General features: G+C 37.6%; 1 protein-coding gene across 1 annotated transcript in view; it reads left to right on the top strand.

Annotated features, from left to right (window-relative positions):
* chd1 (chromodomain helicase DNA binding protein 1) overlaps positions 1 to 24,716 on the top strand; it is a 122,532-nt gene that overhangs the window by 56,361 nt on the left and 41,455 nt on the right. The window contains exons 7-18 of the mRNA XM_072281322.1: positions 70 to 338; positions 1,386 to 1,611; positions 2,921 to 3,021; positions 8,423 to 8,601; positions 11,168 to 11,295; positions 12,025 to 12,241; positions 13,882 to 13,971; positions 15,747 to 15,937; positions 16,490 to 16,678; positions 18,207 to 18,369; positions 20,171 to 20,323; positions 23,942 to 24,013. Coding sequence (XP_072137423.1) covers positions 70 to 338; positions 1,386 to 1,611; positions 2,921 to 3,021; positions 8,423 to 8,601; positions 11,168 to 11,295; positions 12,025 to 12,241; positions 13,882 to 13,971; positions 15,747 to 15,937; positions 16,490 to 16,678; positions 18,207 to 18,369; positions 20,171 to 20,323; positions 23,942 to 24,013 — 1,978 coding nt within the window. The remainder of the gene's footprint in view (positions 1 to 69; positions 339 to 1,385; positions 1,612 to 2,920; positions 3,022 to 8,422; positions 8,602 to 11,167; positions 11,296 to 12,024; positions 12,242 to 13,881; positions 13,972 to 15,746; positions 15,938 to 16,489; positions 16,679 to 18,206; positions 18,370 to 20,170; positions 20,324 to 23,941; positions 24,014 to 24,716) is intronic.

Here is a 24,716-nt window from a genome sequence, read left to right as displayed (position 1 = left end):
TTTTTCTTTGGCCTTGAATTGACAGGAAAATAATATAGCTGCAAACTTTAAGTTGTACTTTTGTTAAAGGGCCAAAACGAAAAAGCTGAAGAAGGGGAAGGGACTGAAGAGACCAGTTGAATCATCAGATGAAGATGATGATGACGATGATGAGCATAAGAGGAGTTCCCGTCGTCAGGCAACAGTAAATGTCAGCTATAAGGAAGATGAAGATGCTAAAACGGATTCTGATGATTTGCTTGAAATCTGTGGGGAGGATCTCCCTCCTCCCCCAGAAGAAGAAGAAGAATTTGAAACATTAGAGAGGGTAATGGAATCGCGAACAGGAAGGAAAGGAGGTAGGCTCAAAGATATGGTAAAATATCATTTAATAGGGACACATACTAAACAACAAATTGAAACAAGCAAAACTATTTTGCCAATACAATTTTGAACAGTTTGAGTGTTGTCTGATATAAGCTCTATGATCTATGTAACTTCCTTCATGAATTTTAGATTATGTTCCACCCTTTGTGAAACAGATATTTTTCAATATGGCAAAATGTACTGAAAACTTGATTACACTAATGGAAGTAAGTCCTAATAAGACATTGCAACTTTGAAGCACAAACAAGAGCGTGTCCATCAGCTGAAAATTTTATCAGGTCTCTCTGATATACTGATAACTAACTTTGAACTTAGCATAATTTCTGGGAATGAGAATGCTAAATAAATCAGCTCTAATGGGATATTACTGCATGTTTATGAGCTGTAATGTGCTCTCACTGACCAAGTGACTGTAAATAATGTAGCTATTTTCAGCAAGCTGTCTGCCCACATTTAGTGAGCTGATTAATTTTGATTTGGTTTCTGGCATTTGATTGTAAAAATATTTTTCTTCTGGTCCAAGAGCACTGAGATTTTGTGGAGTAGTACTAAATCAGGCTTCATTATATCTTTCACATTGCCAATAATTAATGCATATATATGGAAATATCCATAACGAAAACTTCCTTTTTTTCCTTGATGAATTTAGTAATAACATATCATGTTAAGGCATTGAGTACTTTCAATGTCTTGATCATTTTGGGTGGTTGGCCTGCACCTGTATTTGGGTTTGTTATGTTGCTTGCAGGTGGTAGGCTCAGTCAAACACTCTCAATTTCCAGAAAAGGCAGTGGTGCAGTTATTTCTGGATGATGCATATAGAGTGAGATTGATTTTGCAGTGTTACAGTTCTCAGCTAAACTTATTTACCAAGATTTTATGTAGTTGATAAATACTTGTGTTAAATACTATTGTATAATGAATTTTCCAGCAAAACAATTAATAGAATATCATCCAACTGAAAATTAAATTAAAACTAAGATTCTGCTTAACATTTTATATTATTTAATACTGTTTAGCAACTGGTGCAGCCACTACTACCTATGCAGTAGAGGCTGAGGGTGACCCCAATGGCGGTTTTGACCCATTGAGGGAGGTTGGAGAGCAGCAGTATCTAATTAAGTGGAAGGGATGGTCTCACCTTCACAACACCTGGGAAAGTGAAGAAACGCTTTTGCAACAGAATACAAAAGGAATGAAGAAATTGGAGAACTATAAGAAAAAGGAGGAGGAAACCAAGCGATGGTATGTAGTTCAGATGAGATTATTTTTACAAAATGTATTATGCAGCTTTCTGAAACCACATAGATATCTTTACATTATTTTGCTCTTTTGGATCTGCACATTTCATTTATGTCTAGCATTTAAATTGGACCCAGACCCCTTTAAATTGACAGTGGGATTATAAGGCTGGTATTAATGGGCATCGATGAGAAATTGGATTGCATGGAATGGGATTGATCTGATTGCTAGCTTCTTCTCTATTCTAAGGTAATGTGAATAGGATGCAAGTTTTCAAGGTAGAGAAACTGGCTTTTGTTAGGTATGGAATTGTTAACATGGCAATTGTAAGCAAAATTGTAACATCAAATCTCCCACTCATTGGAGTTCAGGAAAAATCTTCAATGTAAACCGGGGGTTCCCAACCGTTTTTTTATGCCATGGACCCCTACCATTAACTGAGAGGTCCATGGACCCTAGGTTGGGAACAAAGATTTTCTAAACACTGCTTCTGCTTGGGAAAAGTGGGGTGGTATTTGAATATGTTCACTGTCAGGTTAACTTGAAAATATTGATGCCATTTTTGGGAAAAGAATAAGGTTTCCCTTTCAGCTGAGAACCAATGTCACCTGCTTTAGTTAAAAGAAAACAGCATTTTCCATAGATGCTGCCTGGCCAGCTGAGTTCCTCCAGCATTTTGTGTGTATTTTTTCATTGGTGTTCCTTTTTGCCACAGGAGTTATTAAAAAGAAAGTAATAAATTTATTTAATATCTGTTCCTTGATTTTTTTTTGACACTGTTCTCATCTATTAACATATTGTAGTGCAAAATTATGTAGGTAATGGCCAGTTATACCTCAGCTCACACTGTCTCCTTGATGTTCGTATTAACTGGAACTTAAAAACAAACTGTGGGAATCTTTAAAATAACTGACAATAATTATAACAAGATTTCCATATCAAAACATGAAATCCTTAAATTGCTGATTTTTTCAAAAAGAGTAGACATTTGTAGTCATTTTGATTTTACCAATGAAACTCAAGGCAGTAGTATAACTTCAGAGATCTGATTTGGAAGAGAACAATATAAAAAAAATTATAGCTAGGAAATCATTTCCAAACAGAATTTTAGCTCGTTAGCCATGAAGTCCGTATTTCTGTAATTGCTGTATTTTGGATGGTCAGTCTTTTCCCCAGGATTGTGGAATCCAAAAGTAGAGGTCACCGATATAAGATAAAGGGAGGAAATATAAGAGATCTGAGGCATAGCTGTTATTACTGTTTGTTTATACTTAAAATATTTTGAAACTTGAAAATATATTTAAATTTATAGGTTGAAAACAGCATCCCCTGAAGATATCGAATACTTGAACTGTCAACAGGAATTGGTGGATGATTTGCATAGGCAGTATCAGTTGGTGGAACGAATAATTGGTAAGAGCTTATAAATATTCTTTTGACCTCAAGTATAATATGTAGGGTTTATTATTTCAGCTTGTTTTCTATAAACATCAACTTGCTTCAGTAAGTAGGAACTGTATTAAAATGCTCTTGAGTTTGTTTGCTGCAGTGTATTATATAAAACTTTCATGGGTACCTGTCAGAATATTTCCATTGTTTTAAAGAAAGGAATAAAGTTCTGTTTTCCCTTGATTTTTTTTTTGTGTTGATCATCTTAAGCAGCATGAGGCTGTAGTGAATGGTTTATGGTAAAGTATGATTTTAGCTACTGAGGGCTTTTGTTTGATTTCTATTTTACAATGACTTTTCTACCAATGCTGACTTGATGCCAAAAAATTTTTTCCTGTCATTGTGAATTGTGTTCTTAATTGTGTAAAGACTGTGATGTCTGGAACTGTAAGGCATCTTTAAACCCAAAATGAGTGTCAGCAATAGCTTCTTTGGATAGATTTTGCTTGTTGATAACTTGAATCTTCACTGATAACTGGAGGCCGGAGATGTTCTATTCTGGAGAATTGTTGCAGTATTGGGTAAATGTTAGCATACTAGACCAGCTAAGCAAGATGAGCAGTTAATTCTGGAATTGCAGGCCAGCTGAAAGCAAGAGAATATTTATCAGAAAAAAATGATCATAGTTTTTCAAATACATCAGTATGTGTGTAAAATATTTGACAGCTTTTCTGTCAAATACAATAGGCTTGGACCAGCTGACTATGTGCTTGCAAGATTACTTCAGAGATCTCAGTGTAATTTAAGCAGACGTGACCTTTTATTGGTAATATCTATTTCAGCTGGTTCATCTTTACTATTGTTAATACTATACTTGTATCTTGTTTCCTTTGAGGATTCTTAATAAGTTTTTCACATCTGTTTTAAAATCGTATTTTTTCAATGCTTTTGTTGGCATTGACAAAACAAGGAAGCAAGCTTGTAGGGAACTTTTTCGAAGTCAGTTTTAAAACTCTTCTTCAAAAGTTGGACTTGCGTGTTTGAAGTGTTTATGTTTAGTTGCAACTGTCCAAATAGAATTTATATTTTAATCTGAGTTCTTTGTGAAGTCTAATATAAAATATTACTTGTAAGGGATATTGAGGATCTGGTCAAGAAAAATGAGGTATATATTAAATAATGGCAGTTGGCATCACGTGTATCCTTTGAAGAGTGCAAGGTATGCAGAAGTACATTTAAGAATGAAATTAGAAGGGCAGAAAAAGGTTCTGAGATATCTATGGCAGATAAGATGAAGGAGAATCCTAAAAGATTCTACAAGCATACTAGCAGTAACAGGGTAGCTACGGAGAGTGTAGCTTCCCAGAGGGTAGATCCTTTTAAGGATCAACATAACCTATCGTGGATGAGGGTTGAGGGCTGACAAGGTGATGCATTTTGGGAAATTTAACCAGGGCATGTTGTACACAGTGAGTGGCAGAGCTCTCAGGAGTTGTTGGGTAATATAGCATGAAAAGAGTCCCTTCAGCACAACTGGCTCATGCCAACCACGGCATCTTCCTTGGTAGTCTTAGTTGCCTCCGTTTGGCCCATAACTCTCCGTCCTTGTCCATGTATCTATTCAAGTGCGTGTTGCAGTTGTATCTCCGCACCTTGTCTGGTTCTCATCCTCAACAATTTCTCCTTTGGTTCCTTTCACGTTTCTCCCCACTCAAGGGGTAGCCATGGGCCTTGGCTATGCCTGCCTTTTCATTGACGACATAGAACAGTCCACGTTCTAACCCTTCCCTAGTAATACTCCTCAACACTTCCTGTGAAACATTGATGACTGGATTACTGCTGCTTCATGCATCCATGCTGAGCTCATCAATTTCATCAACTTTGCCCCCAACTTCCACCTTACCCTTAAATTCAGTTGGTCCAGTTCTGTCACTTCTCTCCCCTTTCTTGATCTCTGGAGACAAACTGTCTGCTGATTTATTTTATAAACCTACCAATTCCCACTGCTATCTTCACTATACTGTTTCTCGCCCTGTCTCCTGTAAAAATGCTCTTCCCTTTTTTCAGTTCCTTCATCTCCTCTGCATCTGTTCCCATAATGAGACTTTCCTTTCCAAGATCTTAGATCTCTTGCTTCAAAGAATGGGGTTTCCCTTCCTCCACCATTTAATGCTGCCCTCACCCGCATTTCCTCCATTTCTTGGCTATCCACAATCACCGCCATCTTTCCACCGCCTTAAGAGGGATAGAGTTCCTCATCCTCACTTACCATCCCATGAGCCTCCACATCCAGTACATCACTTTCTGCAACCTTTGCTTTATTCAATGGGATCTTACCACCAAACACATCTTTACCACCTTCATTTTCTGTTGGGAATGTTCCGTCTGTGATTCCCTTGTTCATTCATCCCTTCCCACTGATTTCCGTCCTGGGACATATCCCTGCAAGTGACAGAAATGCAGCACCTACCTATTCACCTCCTCCCTTAACACCATTCAGGGCCCAAACAATCCATCCAGGTGAGGCAACACTTCACCTGTTGGGGTTGTCTATCATATCTGGTGGTGCCATTGTGGCCTTTACACTGATGAGGCCAGACGTGTATTGAGAGACTGCTTTGTCCAGCATCTCTGCTCCATCTAACAAAACCAGAATTTCTCAACCATTTTAATTCCTATCTGCATTCCAGTTCTGACATGTCAATCCATGGCCTTCTGTTTTGCCACGATGAGGCCACTCTCAAGGTGGAGGAGCAATGCCTCATATTCCGTCTAGGTAGCCTCTGACCTGACATGAACATCGATTTCTTCTTCCAGTAATTTTTTTCCCTCCTACTTCCCCTTCTATTCCACACTCTAGTTTCTTATTCTTCTCTTCACATGCCTATCACTTCCCCTTGGTGCTCCTCCTTCTCTCTTCCCTTTCTCACATGATCCAGTCTCCTCTCCTATCACATTTCTTCTCCAGCTCTTTACCTTTACCTTTCCCATGCACTTGACTTCACCTATCACCTTCTAGCTAGTCCTCCTTAGTGCCCCCCCTCCCTTTTTATTCTGGCGCCTTTCCCCTCCCTTTCCAAAGCTGAAAAAGTATCTTGGCTCGAAACATCAGTTTATTCATTTCCATAGATGCTGCCTGACCTGCTCCAGCATTTTGTGTGTTGCAATCGTACCTTCCTTGACTATTTCCTCAACCTCATTACCCTCGTAATAAATTACTTCTTGGGTCTCCTTAAATGTCTCCTCTGTTGTACCTGTGCCTACTGGTTTTGACTCCCCAGTCCAAGGGTAAATACTGTGACCATCCACCTTATCAGTACCCCTCCTGATTTTATAACCTTCTATCAGGTCACCTCATTCATCTAAATTCCATGGAATAAAGATCCAGTGAGGCAAACCTCTCCTTGTAACTCTGGCCCTCTAGTCCAGGCAGCATCCTAGTAAATATTATTTTGCACCCTATCTAGTTTGACCATCTTTCCTATAACAGGGTAACTGTATGAACAGAGACCTTTGATTACAATACTTGATTTCCTGAAAGTGGCAACACTAGTACACAGGGTGGTAAAGAAGGCATATGGCATGCTTACACTCATTGACCAGGGCACTAAGGACAAGAATTGGCACATCATGTGATAGTTGTACAAAACGTGGGTTTGGTCGCACTTAGAGTATTGTGTATCGACAGGAAAGATACGACTAAACTAAAGCAGGTGTAGAAAAGACTCCCAAAGATTTTACCTGAGTTATGAGGAAAATTTGGATAGGCATCATCATGGCACTGTTCTTGTACCATACTGTTCAGTATTTTCCCCAGAATGAAAGAGCCTGTGAGGTAATACTGAGATATAAAATTGTGAAGCTGAGACAGGGTAGATATCGAGAATCCATATGGTGGGGTTTAAGGTGCGACATAGAAGATCTGAAGAGTAAATTGTTCACACAGTGTTGGTATCTAGAATGAGCTGTAGTTGGTGATGATGGAGGGAAGAGCTGTAACAAAATTAAAGAGATATTGATACAGGTACAGGTACACATTCCTTTATCTGAAATTCTGAAATCCAAAAAGCTTCAAAAACCGAAGTTTTTTTTGCCAACAGCTGACATCACTCAGGTGTGATGTGGCAGCTCTAGCAGAGGCTGCCAGACGTTAGTTGTGGCTCAGCGCTCGTACTGGTTACACATGCATTTGCTTTTCGCCGATATTCTGTGTTCACTGTTGACTTTGTGTTTAAGTTCACTGTGAAAATGTCAAAAAGAGCTGCAGGTACCCCTATGGGTAACAATGAAAAAAAGAGAAGGAAGCATGTATCATTATCAATAATGCAGAAAGTGGAGTTATTGCAGAAGCTTGATCGTGGTGTGTCTGTGCGGCGTCTTACTGAAGAAAATACTGTCAGAACTACCACTATATATGATTTAAATAAACAAAGACAAGATACTGAAGTTTTACAGTGACATTCTACGTTTATTCCAATAAGTCATTTACCATGTATTTGATTCGGTTCGTTTGAAGCTGTATATTTTTATGTTTTATTGAATGTTTTTGTTGGAAATAAAATTTTTTCTTATCATTATTCCCTAAAGAATACAGTATAACAACTATTTACATAGCACTTACATTGTACTAGGTATTATAAGTAATGTAGAGATGATTTAAAGTATACGGTAGGATGTGCGTAGGTTTGGTGTGCCGCCGGGTCCTAAAGTCCACCGCACTGAGACAGGTTAAATGAGGGACTTGAGCATACATGTCTTTTGGTATCGGTGGGGGTGGGGGGGTCTGAAATCTGAAAAATTCTGAATTCCGAAATGCAACTGGCCCCAAGGATTTCGGATAAGGGATTGTGGACCTGTACTTGAATGATGTAGGTGTACAGTGGGATGTGGGATTAATGCAGGCAAGTGGGATAAGTAAAGATGGACATGATGACTGGTATAGGCTTTAGAGTCTGTTTCTATAATGTACCACTGATCAGAATACAATTTCCTGCAATATCAAAGTATTAATGGGAAAATGGGGGTGGGGGGGATGTGGATGTGCAGATTGTGATTCATGATAATGAATTCTCAGAAAATCCAGTATTTCCTTAGCTTTTTAAAAGGCTGTTTTTAAGTTATTGAGTATTCCTGCTGAGATGCAATACTGAATCAGTGTATTCAACTGGAATATTGTAAATACAGAAAATTGTGCTGCATTTCTGACAGCATCAAGGATGTAGAAAAGATGTCAGGTTGTGACATGTTGGTTTCTGTGCGCATGGTATATGAAGTACAGCATTTTCTATTTGTTTTGGATTTCCCAGTAGTAGTTTGATATATGTAGTATTACTGAAAAAGCAGCTTCCAAGGGTTAATCCTTTAAGTTGTATACTTTTTTTGGCATTATTGGTAAGTCTTCATTTATTTATTTGATCATTACCAGCACACTCCAACCAGAAGTCTGCTTCCGGTCATCCAGACTACTTGTGCAAATGGCAAGGGCTACCCTACTCTGAGTGTAGCTGGGAAGATGGTGCCCTTATGTCCCGAAAGTTTCAGTCACACATTGATGCATATACTAACCGGAACCAATCCAAAACCATCCCTTTGAAGGAGTGTAAGGTAATTAAACTAAAATATTTGGTTTATATGCACTAAACTATTTAAATACAGATCAATATTTCTGTATGTAATTTATGAAGAAAACCTTTGCAATATATTCTTGACTGAACAGTTTTAAAATAGATGATTTATACTTAGCCTGACTTATTTGCACAGACGTGTGTTTGAGGATGTGGGTTTATTAAGTGGTAGGTTGCAAAAGTAAATAGGTGTAGTTGTTTCTGGGAAGGAGTATAGATAGAAGTCAGGGACAATCCCATGATGGCTACTGGTGAATTCAAATTGAACTCATTATTTTAAGCAGACTAGTTAGGCTCGGGGAAAGGGTTTGATGAAATCCCATTTTTGTAAACTTGTATCGATCCATTAAACTTGTTCAAGCTACTTTCTGTTGGTTTAAGTGTGATTGACTCTTAATTGTCCCTGACTGAGGGGGTGAATAAACTGGGCACTACATGTTAGTAATATTTGCGTTCTTTGAACAAGTAAAATTTGTGGGCTGTTCTAGTCCTGGGAACAGGTCCCGTTGAACCATTGCTTACTCCACACTGGTGGGATGGATAATTGTCAGAAACCTTTGCATACGTATCTGACGCTTTTTCCTGTCACTGCTCGTTGACCTGACCCTACAACTGGCAGCACTGCTGTGTGCTTCCTCCTAGCATTCTAGACTGGATCACACAAAATGTTGGAGGAACTCAGCAGGTCAGGTAGCATCCACAGAAATGAACAATCAGTCAACGTTTCAGGCCAAGTCCCTTTTTCAGGGTTGGTTGGAAAGAAAGAAGGAAGATGCCAGAATAAAAAGGTGGAAGGGGTGGAAGAGGAAGGAGAATACTAGAAGGTGATAGGTTAAGCCAGGTGGGTGGGAAAGATAAAGGGCTAGAGAGGAAGGAATCTGACTGGAGAGTGGACACAAGGAGAAAGGGAAGGAGGAGGGTCACCGGGGGAGGTGACAGGCAGGTGAGAAGGAAGAAGAGGGGAGGGGGAGGGATTTGATTTTTTACACACCCAGAAGGAGGAGTCTGTACTGGTGCCATCAGGTTGGAGGCTACCCAGATAGAATATAAGCTGTTGCTCCTCCACCCTGAGGGCACAAGAGGAGGCCATGAACAGGAATGGGAATCGGAATTAGTCCTTGGCCACCAGGAAGTTCCGTTTTTGGCTGATGGAATGGAGGTGCTCCACGAAGCAGTCCCCCAATTTACGATGGGTCTCACCAGTGTAGAGGTGGCTACATTGGAGCACAGAATACAATAGGTGACTCCAGCAAATTCGCAGGTGAAGTATTGCCTCACCTAGAAGGACTGTTTAAGACCCTGAATGGAGATGAATAGGCAGGTGTAGCTCTTTGGCTGCTTGCAGGGATAAGTGCCTTTTCTCTCCTGCCTATCATCTCACCTGGTGAACCCCTCTCCCCCTTCACTTTCTCCTATGGTTCACTCTCCTCTCCTATCAAATTTCTCCCTCTTCAGCTCACCCTCCCCCCCCCCCCCCAACTTTTAATTCTGGCATCATCCCCCTTCCTTGCCCATCCTTAAAGGGTCTCAGCCTGAAACATTAGGTGTTTGTTCATTTGCATAGATGCTGCCTGACCATCTGAGTTGTTCCAACATTTTGTGTTTGTTGCTTTGGATTTCCTGCATTTGTAGGATTTCTGGTATTTATGATTCTGGACTGGATATTCAGATCAGAGATTCAGTTTGAGATCAGGTGGAATGGTACTTGGAAGTGGTGACTCAAGTAAAAGTATTGGAGGCTTAATGTTGCAAATTCTACATTTTCAGCAAAACTGCACTCTGGGTAGATTAATGATCCATTAAAGTTAGCTGGTCAAACATTTTCATTAAAGTTTGTTCTTTTTGAGTTTATAGCTATTTCTGTTACTTATCAAGAAAATTCATCACTTCCTGTACTTCCTCAGGAGGCTAAAGAAACCTGGTATGCCCCATCGCCTCTTAGCAATTTTTATCGATGTACTATAAAAGGTATCCTATCTAGGTATATCATGGCTGAGTATGGTAACTGCTCTGTATGTCACCTCAAGAATTTGAGATTTTTTTTTCTTAAAGAAGTTTAGGATGTGATTAGTTTTAGTTTGGGAGGTGCTGATTGTAGATCCTGTTGAGTGCCCTCATTGGAAGTTTTTAACTTAAATTCATTTGCCATTACACCTGTGAAATTTCCTTGTCCAATTATCCACCCAGTTGAACATTTATTGTTTCCATTGTGATGGTCAAAGAGTTCTATGTATATATGCCGTCATTATCATTTTAACATTAAAATTTAAGTAGAAGATTGCGTTCTGTGTTTCATAAATCATCACAGATTGGTGAATGAGCAGCCGAGAGATAAATTGCTGATTGACCACCCTGCCATTTCTATCTTTTCTTTGGAAGAATTCCACTTCAAGATAAACGAATGATGTAGTACCAACACTTGGAATATTTGTTTAATAGAGTGTTTAATTTGTTTTTTTTGCAGTTCCAGTTAGATTGTAGTTGATGGCTGGTAATTAAGGAGGCTCTTAAATTGTTCTTCACCTTTGGGTTTATGTTTTATGTAGGTCTTAAAGCAAAGACCCAGATTTGTTGCACTGAAGAAACAGCCAGCCTACATTGGTAGCTCTGATGTATTGGAGCTCAGAGACTATCAGTTAGATGGCTTAAATTGGTTGGCACACTCCTGGTGCAAGTAAGTAATTAAAGACCCTATGCTAGATATGAGATTCAAGCTGTTTTGGGCACAATAGAAATTGAGTACACTTTGTACTGGGTAAATTAGTTTTAAGTTTTTTGCAACATATGATTATGTGGATAATGACATAAAATCTTGCAAAAATCACATTTGATCACAGTAATAAATAGTTTTTTTGCACTGAAATGGATTCATAGAATATATTCAAAACTTGCCTATAGCTACCTGTTTGCCTTAAGAGATTAACTTGATATGAGGGTATTTTTTGTTGAATGAATTTAAGTGACTGCAAATACTTATGTACTTATGTTCAAAATATCCAAACTTTTAGACTGGTTCAGCCAGTTTCACCCCCGACTGATGAAGCAAGTGAAAACTCAACTGCTTAATTTGTAGTTTTTTTTTTGCCAAGTATAGTATCTTAAATCTTTGAGGCACGGTCAGGAAAAGATTTAGTTTACGTGTTTAGATTATCCAGATAAAGCTTACAAAATAAATATTGAAATTGCTATTTTGTATAATTTTTCTTCAAAAAATGTTTTAAAAGTTGTTTGGTTTATTATTCAAAATATGTAATATTTTAGTTACTGTTAAACAATCTTTAAAAATCTGTTTTATATTAGCTTTCTCTGCATTTTAATTAATTTTATAGTTCACACAGAATGAAAATAAACTTTTAAAATGCTTTATTTAAAACATTGATTTCTTCCTATCTTTATTTCACAGGAACAATAGTGTTATTCTTGCTGATGAAATGGGTCTGGGGAAAACTATACAAACCATCTCCTTCCTTAGTTATATATTCCATGACCATCAGCTGTTTGGGCCTTTCCTTTTAGTAGTTCCGCTCTCAACGCTCACTTCTTGGCAACGTGAAATTGAGATGTGGGCACCTGAGATGAACGTCGTTGTTTACTTAGGAGACATCAGTAGCCGTAATATGGTAAAGTGCTATTTGATAATTGCTTTAATATTCCATACAATTATGATTTTTGGCCTCTATGGAGGATAGATAGAATCCTGAACTGCATTCACAAATTCAAATTAGTTACTGTTAAGTATGTGGGCTAAACAATTAAGATTGGATAAAAGTCTAACTCAAACATTTTGATCTGTATTTTTGTCTGAACTTAGAACTTAGGGATTTACAGCACATTACAGACCCTTCGGCCCACAATGTTATACTGACCATGTAACTGCCTAGAATTTCTCTAGCGCATAGCCCTCTATTTTTCTAAGCTCCATATACCTATCTAAGGCTTAAGAGCCTTATCGTATCCGCTTCCACCACCATTCCATATCTCATCTGGTCCCGGTGACTTTTCTAACAATGCATTTCAAAAGCTCCAGCACATGTCCATATGCTCAAGTTTTCAATCGGCTATAAGTCATCCCTACAATCACCAACAATCTTTTCTGTAGTGAATACTGAAGCAAAGTATTCATTAAGTATCTCTGCTATCTCCTCTGGTTTCATACACACTTTTTCACTGTCACACCTGATTGGTCCTATTCTCTCATGTCTCATCCTCTTGCTCTTCACATACTTGTAGAATGCCTTGCGGTTTGCCTTAATCCTGCTCACCAAGGCCTTCTCATGGCCCCTTCTAGCTCTTCATTCTTAAGCTCCTTTCTAGCAACCTTGTAATTTTCTAGAGCTCTAACAATACCTATTTTCTTCAACCTTTTGTAAGCTTTCCTTTTCTTCTTAACTAGATTTTCTACATTCTTTGTACACCATGGTACTTTATCCCTACTATCCTTTCCGTGCCTCAATGGAATATACCTATGCAGATCTCCATGCAAATGTTCCCTGAACATTTTGCCACATTTCTGCTGTGCATTTCCCTGAGAACATCTGCTCCCAAGTTCCTGCCTAATAGCATCATATTTCCCCCTTCCCCAATTAAATGTTTTCCCAAATTGTTTGCTCCTATCCTTCTCCAGCACTATGGTGAAGGAGATAGAGTCGTGGTCACTACCTCCAAAAATGCTTTCCCATCGAGAGATCTAATACCTGACCAGGTTCATTTGATTAAATTTTATATCTTTGGAATTTTTTTTTTCCAAAGTGGTTCTTGGAGGTTTGAAAATGACCGTTGTATGTCGTTCTGTTTTCCTCCCCCTGCCTCCTTAAAACTACTTGCGTCACAACTTCACTTTTCTCAACCATCTAGTTTCCTGGAATTGTATGCTATATGTCTTGTTCCACCAGATGCTAGGAAAATATCCCAAATCTTCTCAATACTCCTTCTCACAAAACTCACTTGAAACAAATCCAGAGAGTCACTGACAATGTGTGGCAGAGCATAATCTAGTTGTCTTCTATTACACTCTGACCTTTTCTCAAATCACTGTGAATGCAGCTCACTTTTGAAGTCGTGTAGAGATTGTATATACGCCTGGGTTGCAAATGTTCACTCAAGGCTGACCTCTTTGGGAAAATTAACAGTTCACCATCTAGTTGCATGTGTTGCATATTATAGTTGAATGGCCCCCCAGTCAGCCTCATTCTGTCAAACTGAAATAATCTATCAAGAACCATCGACTTGTTGTTTTAACTTATGTTCATTTTGTTATCAGATAAGAACATACGAATGGATGCATCCTCAGACTAAGAGATTGAAGTTCAATATCTTGCTGACAACATATGAGATCCTGCTTAAAGACAAGGTAGATAACCAGCCATTCTGTGGGTTTCCCTTAATTCATAATTCTTACTGTACATTCAGTTTAGTAATGTCTTAAAAATGTTTTATATTTTGTAAAGAAACTGAACTGCAAGTAGATAGTATAGTGAAACTCCTGAACATTTTTTTGAATGTGATCAGAGACAGAGATTTAAATTTCATTATCTAAACTGATGAATTTATATTCAAGGCATTAAGTGAAACTAGAATTTAAAAAAAACAATGCTGCTATTCATGAGTACTAGGTTATTTTACAATGGTGGGTTGAGAGGCATCATCATGACATTTGGGTAGTTTAGGTTCAATAATACAACATTTTTTAATTAGCTACTGTAAGGAATAGTAGCTAAGAAACTACTAGATTTTTCTAGTTAACTCATGTTTACAGGATGAAAACCTGTCATCTTTACCCAACCTCAACTATGTAGGACGATCTCTAGGACATAGCCTCAAGATTCAGGGGAGTAGATTTGGGACTGAGATGAGGAGGAATTGCTTTTCCCAAAGGGTGATTAATCTGTGGAATTCTCTGTCCAATGAAGCAGTGGAGGCTACAGTAAATATATTTAAGACAAGGTTGGATCAATTTTTGCATAGTAGGGGATTTAAGAGTTATGGGGGAGTTATCTTATTGAATGGTGGAGCAGGCTGGACAGACTAGATGGCCTACTCTTGCTCCAATTTCTTATGTTCTTGTGTTCTTATATGCAACTCTGGACCTACAAGTGCTGTTGATCTAGTTCCTCTTTAGTTCAGTGACAGAGCAGATGGAATAATAAATACCAGTGGTTAGTAACAGCATTGACATTCATGTCAGAATAAATGGAGGAAGAAAACCTTCATGTTTGTGGGGCTTTGAATCTAATAATTTGAAAGATTAAAATTTTTAGTTTACTTTGTCAATGAAATCAAGATGGTGCACATAATTTTATCAATTTTCAAGAAAATGGCAAAAGGGAGCACTAGATCTAAAAATGCAGTTCATTGCTGTGAACATTCATAATTGATTTAAGTAAATTGACTGCAAAAGAGAAAATTGACAGAGCAGTGCATGGATTTAGATATACAGAAACTTCAAATGTTTATCTTTCCAAAAGCAAGTTGCTTAAGTTTTGGACTGGGAGATATAAAAGTCAATAAAGTAAGATTATTAATGTTTCACCTAAAAATATAATTTGAATTTGGATTGCAGTGACCATATAATATTTTTAGTGGACAAGCACTATAATTTTCAGTTTTAATTCAGTTTCATTTGCCATGGGAAAGCAGCTGGTCCCCCAAATGTTTGGTTATATGTACAGGTTGTACATGGTCAAAACATTTGAAAGCTGGGGAGGACAAATAGCAAAGGATATCACGGCAACTTGTTACCAACTTTTAGTGTTATGGAGGCTGCCATATTTGGCCATATCTTAGATATGTTAACAATACCAGTGGCCTGTACTTTTTATATGTAATGTAAAAATGTTGTCAAGCTGACCCATGATCACTCTAGTTTCATAAGCTGGCAGTAGTTGTATTGGATTAAAAAAAATCTTTGGGTGAAAATACGGGTGGATTTATAATCTCTATAATTATATCCTAGCATGAATCTCTGGATTCTTCAGTGCTGCATTTGCGTTGTTGAAAGTTAGTTGATAAAAGCCTATTCCAAAAGTGTGTTAACTTTTTCTTTTTCTAACAAAAACTTAGACATGAAATACTGTTTAATGTAGATTTAAGTAGTTTCAAGTGTTAAAATTTGATGTTTTGTTTCAGTCATTCCTTGGAAGTGTAAATTGGGCTTTCATCGGGGTAGACGAAGCTCATCGTTTGAAGAATGATGATTCTCTACTTTATAAAACCATGATGGATTTTAAGTCAAATCACAGGCTGCTCATAACAGGAACTCCACTCCAAAACTCGCTTAAAGAACTCTGGTCTCTCCTTCACTTCATCATGCCAGAAAAGTAAGTGGGATGAATAATTCAGCTCTAAGATATAGGACCACAATTGACGGGGAAGTGTGGTATTGTTTGAAAGGTTCACTTCCATGGAATAATATTTTAACAGTTGTTGTTTAAATTTCTCAAACCAGTTAAACGTTTCAGTACTATTTATGGGATATTACTGATGACAAATAAGCTGACACATTCCTTGCATTTCAACACGACTGCCTTTCATATTTATTTCATTGAAAATAAAATGATTTAAACATTCCGATGGCATGGAAAATACTTAATAATTGTAATTTTTTTAATGGGGAAATATATTCAGTAATTTTTAAGTTGTTTTTTTCTTCTCAATTTTCAGTTGCAAAGGTAATTTAAAAGCAGGCATTTTGCGATAAGCTTTCACCTGGCTTCAGCAGCTGATGGAGAATTACTTTTGCTCCATCAAGAAAGTAATATCTTAAACTAAAAGTACTATGTCATACACTAGCTATCAACTATTACTCGGAGTATTGTTATTTGTGAGTGGCTTAATAAAAATGTTATTCTGTATTTTTTGGGGGGTAAAAGGTTTTCTTCCTGGGAAGTGTTTGAAGAGGAGCATGGAAAAGGAAGAGAAGTTGGTTATACAAGCCTTCACCGAGAACTGGAGCCATTCTTGTTGCGGAGGGTGAAAAAGGACGTTGAGAAGTCTCTACCTGCTAAAGTTGAACAGATCTTACGAGTGGAAATGAGCGCAGTGCAAAAGCAATATTACAAGTAGGTATTTGCTGATGAACTGGTTTCCTCAAGCTCTGTGCTATAAACACTCATCAGCTTTATCAACCTTAGCAAAGAGAAGGAATAGATGAACTGCATCCATTCTTGGTGTGTGCTCCTGAGAACGATTTCTATATTGCCCCTCAATGCAGTTGTCTGAATACTCTGTGTTTCTTAATAGACACTGACAACACATAGAGTGATCTTGATACCACCTCTCAACCCTTGCAATTTTTCAGTTGTAATCCTGTGGCATGACATTAACAAGATCAGGAAGACCATAATTTTACTCTTTATTCCTTGCTGCTGGCTCCATCTATCTTGCTGACAACTTGCAGATTTAATATCGCTTTTGAACCTGAAGTAACTTTTGGCACACATAACCATAGTCAATGAAAGTGCCTATTTCTAGCTCCTTAATATCATTTGAATTGAAGCTCATTTTCTGAAACAGACACCATGTCTTTGTTACCTCAGGATTTGATCATTTCAGAGTAATCCATATAGCCTGCCATTTTCTACCTTTGTAAACTTAACATTCATCATTACTCTGTTTATATCCTAAATTGCATCAAGTCCTGTTTGTCATCGATACTCCCTAACCTGCATTGATTCTGAAGTTAAAACGGTGCCCCAGTTTCAATTTCTTGTTCTTGTATCCAAATCCATTGTTGTGTCCAAGTGTATCTATAATTTCAACCAAGCCTGCAATCATCAGACGCCAGTGATTCCCAGTTTGGACTTTCCAACCCCACTATTTTGTTCATTCCACCACTGCAAGCAGAGTTTCCAGCTGCCAAAACCCTCAATTCTTGAATGCCCGCTCTACCTATCTTCCTTTCAGACATGTCTAAAAAAACCCTTTGTCTATAATCTTATACACTTATTTTAAGATATTACTGCAACCTGGTGTTAAACTGTGTTAATTTTTATGTGTAAGTGTCTATGAGGTTTCGCTGGGTTAGAGAAGCTGAATTAATATTTGGTTTTGTAAAATTTTTTGGGCGTGGTGTCTCTTTCAAAATGTGGACATTATACTCAAAATTTTACAAAACAAAAAGAACATTCTGTAAATGCTGGAAATCCAGAGTAACGCACAAAATGTTGGAGGAACTCTGCTTGGCAGGCAGGCAGCTCCTATAGAGAGGAATAAGCAGTCAAAGTACCAGGCCTCATCAATTCCTGATGAAATGGTTTAACAGTAATATTTGTTAAAGTTAGATATTGGTTTGTTATTGCTAGTGCATTAAGCCATTAACTTAAATAACAAATTTTGAATATTAAGCAATCTGCTTTGATGTGTGCCAGTGTACATGGAGTAGATCAGTTTTGAAATGTTGAAATATAAGCACAAGACTGCATGTGTTAGAATCTGGAACAAAAATACTAACTACTGGAGCTATTGTTACAGATGCTGCTTGACCTGTTGATTTCCTCCATTTTTATGCTTGAAAATCATGTTAATGTGATGTACTCATTATTGCTTTATAATACCTGAATCAATTATCAGTCTTTTTGTTTGACTTAGGTGGATTTTAACCAGGAATTATAAAGCCTTGAGCAAAGGGTGTAAAGGCAGTACATCTGGGTTCCTGAATATCATGATGGAACTTAAAAAGTGTTGTAACCATTGCTACCTCATTAAATTCCCAGAAGACAATGATTTGTATAACAGACAGGAGGCCTTACAGGTATGATCTGAGAAGAGTTATGCTTGTAATAATTCTGTTAGATTTTCTTAGAATCTCAGGCATCAGGCACCACAGTGTCCCGGCAATCTCAATTACAGAGTTTTTAATTTACTATTTTAAGATTTGCCTCTTCAAACATTTGTTTAGACACATTATTTCTTTTGAAGCAAACTACCTGAATATGGTTGTATTACCCTACTGCCAAAAATCCAGATTTCATGTGTGGGAAAAATTCTTCAGATTTCAGTACTATAACTTCTAGAGATGATCACGTTAATTAAGACTGGAATTGTAGATCTGTGGTAAAGCCATATTCAGTTAATCATTGAAACCTCAGAATGTTCTTATGTAATGCATGCTCAATACTTAGAGGAAGAACGACATGTTTATCAGGTACTTACTTGTCTTCCCTTCAAACTGCATTGAATATCTAACTGGTTAATAGAGGAAAAAGTCCAGCCGAGGCAACGTGTTGTGTCCTTGAGCAAGGCACTTAATCACACATTGCTCTGCGATGACACTGGTGCCAAGCTGTATGGGTCCGAATGCCCTTCCCTTGGACAACATTGGTGTCATGGAGAGGGGAGACTTGCAGCATGGGCAACTGCTGGTCTTCCATACAACCTTGCCCAGGCCTGCGCCCTGGAGAGTGAAGACTTTCCATGGTCTCGCAAGACTAACGGATGCCTTTAGAGGAAAAAGTAACAATCTCTTTTTTTTAAAAAATATTCTCCATACGGGAATTGTTTATTGTTGTTCATTAAACCGTAGGTAGTAACTGCCTTAAACGGTTTATTTTTAAGCAATGCAGTGTGGAGTAGGCCCTTCCGGCTGTTCGAGCTGTACCGCCCCAGCAACCCCCAACAGTCACAATTTAACCTTAACTTAATCACGGGACAATTAAAAATGACCACTTAACCCATGCATTCCACGGGGAGGATGTACAGTGACTCCTTACACACGGTGCTGGAATTGAACTTTGATGCCCTGAGCTGTAACAGCATTGTGCTAACCACATTACATCCAAATTGTTTGCTCGGTTACCCCTGAGGTCTACCAAGAGTGAGGCACTGGGTTCATTATATGCAACATGTTTCTTTTTCAAATTCACATTCCTACCTCTTCATGAAACATTATACTAGATGTTTAAACAATAATTCAATTTGCGTTAAATTAATCAATTTGCCATTGTGGATTTTGAATTCTGCATTCTCTGTTTCCTAATCTAGAAGTGTGTGTTACTAATCTAGTAATTAGCACTCACAAAGGATAGTTTCGATTGGTTTTGAAGCCCTCACTAATTTTTCCATCAAAGTAAAACAGAGGCAAAATCCTCATCTCATCCCCCCGCCCCCCCCCCCAACCATAACACATACAGACACTATCCACATTCTTTATAAATACCTATACATGCTGGAAAGCAAGAACATATAGAGATAGGGTGTTTTTAGTTTCTACAGGCTCATCAATAGAAAATTAATCAAATTTAAAAGGCTTTCTGGATGCACTTTTGAGAAACCTAATCGATTTCTCAGCTCAACTCCTAAGAGAAACTATGATTACTTTTGTGTCTTAAGCTGCATGCCAAGGTTTTGAATATCATTGTTTTATTTTTAATTCTTCCTAGAGACAAAAAAGCAAAAGTCTGCAGTAAATATTTAAATTTGAAACAAGTGGAATTATAATACATAGTATTTCTTCTGAATTAACTATCTTTCTCTGAAGATAATTTGATTATGCTTCTACACAAGAGTGGGTTATACACTTATGTCCATCAGTTTTTCTTGATTTCTTTTCTTAGCACATGATCCGTAGTAGTGGGAAACTGATACTGTTGGACAAGTTGCTTTGTCGACTAAAAGAACGAGGCCACAGAGTTCTTATCTTCTCTCAAATGGTTCGAATGCTGGACATTCTAGCTGAATATCTGAAATGTCGACAGTTTTGTTTCCAGGTCAGTTTTCTTATTCTGAATTTATGAAGCATTGCAGCAAAAGTCGTCTTGCACTCCATTTTATCTTCAGCCATGAGGAGATGTGTGCTTTAACAATACTTCAACAGGAATTAAGGAACTTAATTCTCCATTCGAATGCAATTAGATTATATCTTGGATTTAAATCCCTCCCTAGCCTATTCGGTTGAGTTTCCTCCATCCACTGGACATTATCCACTAGTAAAAATCAGATGGAGTTCCATATGTCCTCTGTTATGCACAATTATTGTGTAGAAGCTGCAGTCAAACAAAGATGGAAAATGCTTAATAGTAAGCACGATTGAAAGGTGACTTGTAAGAGTGCAGTTGTACAGATTTAACAGGTATTCAGTAGGTCAATCTGATTTTGCACATTATTCCTTTTGCAAGAGTTAGTTTGTGACATTGTGATTGACTATACAGAGTTTCTGATGTAGCCTTGCATTAAGTTAACTATACTGTATGTTAAATATTATACAGCAGATAGGGAGAAAAATCTGAACAATTTTAACTCCTACAGTGATCGTATAATATAATATTAGAAAACATCTAGGACAAGATTGTGGAGAATGGGTTAACTTCAGGAAGAAAATCTGGTAATATTGCGGCACCACCTACCAAGAATTATGAAGTTACATTTTTTGGTTTTAAAAACAAGGAAGGGCGATATCAACTAAGGTGGATGAGGAGACACATTTTGGACATGTGCATTTAAGTCTTCGTAGGTGGCAGAACTAAGCCTGGCTTTTAAAATAAAATCTCTGGAAGTTAAGTTAAACTGTGTAATTTCACTGTGTATCATGTGTTCAGTTCTGGAGACCACCATTCTGGGAAGGATGTTGAAGAAAGGATCGTAGGGGATAAGGGATTTTGGTTGTCTAGTGAAGACTGTCGAAGCTAAGTTAGCTTGCCTGAAGAATTTAAGGTTAATGTGGTTATTAAATTCATTGATTACAGTTTTTCTAAACATTAAGGTGGTGTCAAGGGTAGACGTATCTTCACTGGCAAAGTGAGAGGACACAGATTTATGATGTTTAACAAAAGATTAGATTTTTCTGCAATAAGTTAGGATTTAGATTAATGGTTAGCCATGATGACTAGTTGACATGAGAGCAAAAGCCTGCCTTTGCTATATTTTTCTATGGTCAAAGATAATGAAAACAGATTTGCTAATTTTCACACCAGGATATAAAGGGTTACAGGGATAATCCTAAAGAGCAAAAGCTTGAAGCAATTTAAATACCTATTTCGAAGTGCTGATCCATACATAATAGTTTGGAAGGTTTCCTATGATTGTAAGATAATATTTAACTTCCCCATTTACAGTAATGTGCATATCATTTACGCTTTGATTTGACAATTCTTTTCTAACCAAATAAGTTAAAGCTTTTTTTTTGAAGCTACCATATCATGAATTTGTTAATGGGTTTGCATGTGTCATGAGTCATTTTATTGTGCATTTCTCATTTCTGTCACTGGAATTAGTTTCTCTTCACTAAATAAAGCTGTAACATTACGATAGTATCATTAACTCTGCAGTAAATTATTCCTGGAAAGATGGGGTTATCAAAACATTTTTTTTCCTCTAGCTTCCTTCATTCTTTTTGTTTTCCTTAATTATCACTGCAGGGACTTAATACTTTCCTTCATTCATTTGCAAGTTGTGGATGTTACAATCTAAATAACTACTTGTTACACACCCCAAGCTGCACTTGATATGGTGGCAAAGAGCCCCCTTTTGAACCTCATGAGTCTGTGTGGTGAGGATAATCTGACTGCCATTAAAAAATTCCAGAGTTGAGACTTGGTGCTAGTGAAGAAAAGGAAATGCATATAGTCATTATTGTGGGAGGGAAATTTGTAATGTTTGTGTTCCCTTGTATCTACTGCCCTTACTTCCAGATTATCATCATTGTTTGGGAGGTGGTGAAAAAGAAATCTTGTATGATTGATGTAGATGATATATGACTTTGTTGCCAAGTTTGCAGATGATATGAAGATTGGTGGAGGGGTAGTTAGTGTTGAGGAAATAGGTAGGATACGGAAGGACTTAGACAGATTAGGAGAATGGGCAAGAAGGTGGCAAATGAAATATAATGTTGGAAAATGTATCGTCATTCACTTTGTTAGTAGAAATAAATGTGCAAACTATTTTCTAAAGGAGGAGAAAATTCAAAAATCTGAGATGCAAAGGGAGTTGGGAGTCCTTATGCAGAACACCCTAAAGCCTAATTTGCAGGTTGAGTCGGTGGTGAGGAAGGCAAAAGCCATGTTAGCATTTATTTCAAAAGGTCTAGAATATAAGAGCAAGGATGTGATGCTGCGGCTTTATAAGGCCCTGGTGAGGCCTCACTTTGAGTATTGTGAACAGTTTTGAACCCCTCATCTTAGAAAAGATGTGCTGCCATTGGAGAGGGTCCAGAGGTGATTCATAAGGATGATTCCAGGAATTAAAGGGTTATCATACAAGGAACGTTTGATGGCTCTGGGTCTGTACTTGCTGGAATTTAGAGGGATGAGGGGGATCTCTTTGAAACCTTTTGAATATTGAAAGGCCTAGACAGAGTAGGTGTGGAAAGGATGTTTTCCATGGTGGGAGAGTCTAAGACGAGGGCACAGCCTCAGGATAGAGGGGAGCCCTTTCAAAACAGGTGTGGAGAAATTTCTTCAGCCAAATTCCAATGTATGGAATTGTTGCCACGTGCAGCTGTGGAGGCCAGGTTGTTGGGTGTTTTTAAGGTAGAGATTGAAAGGTTCTTGATTGGATTTACATGGCATCAAAGGTTACAGGAAGAAGGCCGGGAACTGGGGTTAAGGAAGAAAAAAAGGATCAGTCATGATTGAATGGCGGAACAGACTCAATGGGCCAGGTGGCCTAATTTTGCTCCTCTGTCTTATGGTCTTATTGGCAAATGGTTGCAGTGTGTAATGTAATCAGTGCACTTGGCAGCCGCTTTGCATTGTTGTGGAGGGAGTGAATATTTAAGTGCTGGGGTAGCAAATATGCAAGCTACTTTTTTGTTGATTGTTCAGCATAATATTATCTACTCATCTTGATATAGCAACTTTTATAATCAAAATAGCTAGTTAAATGGACTTCAGTAGTTTCTGCTCAAGTCTATTATTTTGTGAAAATGTAGATCTTCCCCACAATTGTTATATGGTTATAAAGCAAAGGCCCAGTGCTACTGAATTTTAATACGTGCTTTCTGTGAATGTCACACAAGAGTTTAAAAGTCGATAGATATTTCGTAAGCGATCAATGGCATATTTAATAAAAATAGGCTGGTTCACTGTGTTTGTTTTGTATGAAGGACATGAAATAATTCACTTTAAAGCTTATATTTATGTTTGTACAGGCAGCCATCATTAAAATTCATTTTTATTTTATTTTAATTGATAAAATACTTTGAGGGTATTACATTTTTAAAAAATTGTCTTGCCTTCACATATTTGAAGTGACAATATCACATCTTCAGGCTCATTGTTTAACCCAGATAACTTTGCCTTCACATTCTCTAAGCTTCATTCTTCCCAGTTTATAGCCTTAAATCCATTACTGGGAAAAAAAAATTACTCTTTCTGTTTCTTCTGTTACAGCGACTAGATGGATCTATTAAGGGAGAACTGAGGAAGCAGGCCCTGGACCATTTCAATGCAGAAACATCAGACGTAAGACTCCAAATTTTTTATAAACATCTCTGTGTGCACAAGGTAGAATACATTGGCTACCGATTAAAGAAACTTAGTTCATGAACACTAGCATGTGTTCCTGCCCAATATGTTTCATCGTTTTGTGGTCGGATTGTTTGATTGACATAGTTATGTGTATGGCATAATATTTTCTGCCAGCCATGTACAGATTGACACCATCTTTGATTGAAGAGCAAAATGATGGATCATCTTGGATGACTTATGTGGTCGAACGTAATGAAACTGGTAAACTTGGAACATCAGCTTTCATTTGGATTTCATGCAGTGTAACGTGATTGATTCATTTTACTTATAGAGTGGGCATTTCATTGTGCAGATATTTAGATTTCATGTGCAGTAGTGTCAAAAGCCAAAATCTCTTTTAAAAATGTCTGAGCCTGAAAATGATGCGGTAATTGAAAGTGGCCAATCATGTTTATCCATTTACTATGCTTGTTCCATAGTCGAGTAATATTCTCCCTCTAATACTATTTAATTAATCCCCTTTTGAAAATTTTCAGAATCTGATTTAGTATCACTGGCATATGCCATGTGCTGTACAGTGCAATGAAAAACTACAAATTACAATAAGAAAATACTGAATATTTAAAAAATAAGTAGTTCAAAAAGAGAGCTAGAAGAAAAGAGCAAGCAAAAGAAAGAAGAAATTCTTAAAATGTTG

The sequence above is a fragment of the Mobula birostris genome, chromosome 17, assembly GCF_030028105.1.
Source record: "Mobula birostris isolate sMobBir1 chromosome 17, sMobBir1.hap1, whole genome shotgun sequence".
Classification (NCBI taxonomy): Eukaryota; Metazoa; Chordata; class Chondrichthyes; order Myliobatiformes; family Myliobatidae; genus Mobula; species Mobula birostris.
The sequence above is the reverse complement of the archived record's forward strand: the minus strand, read 5'-3'. Positions and strand labels throughout refer to the sequence as shown.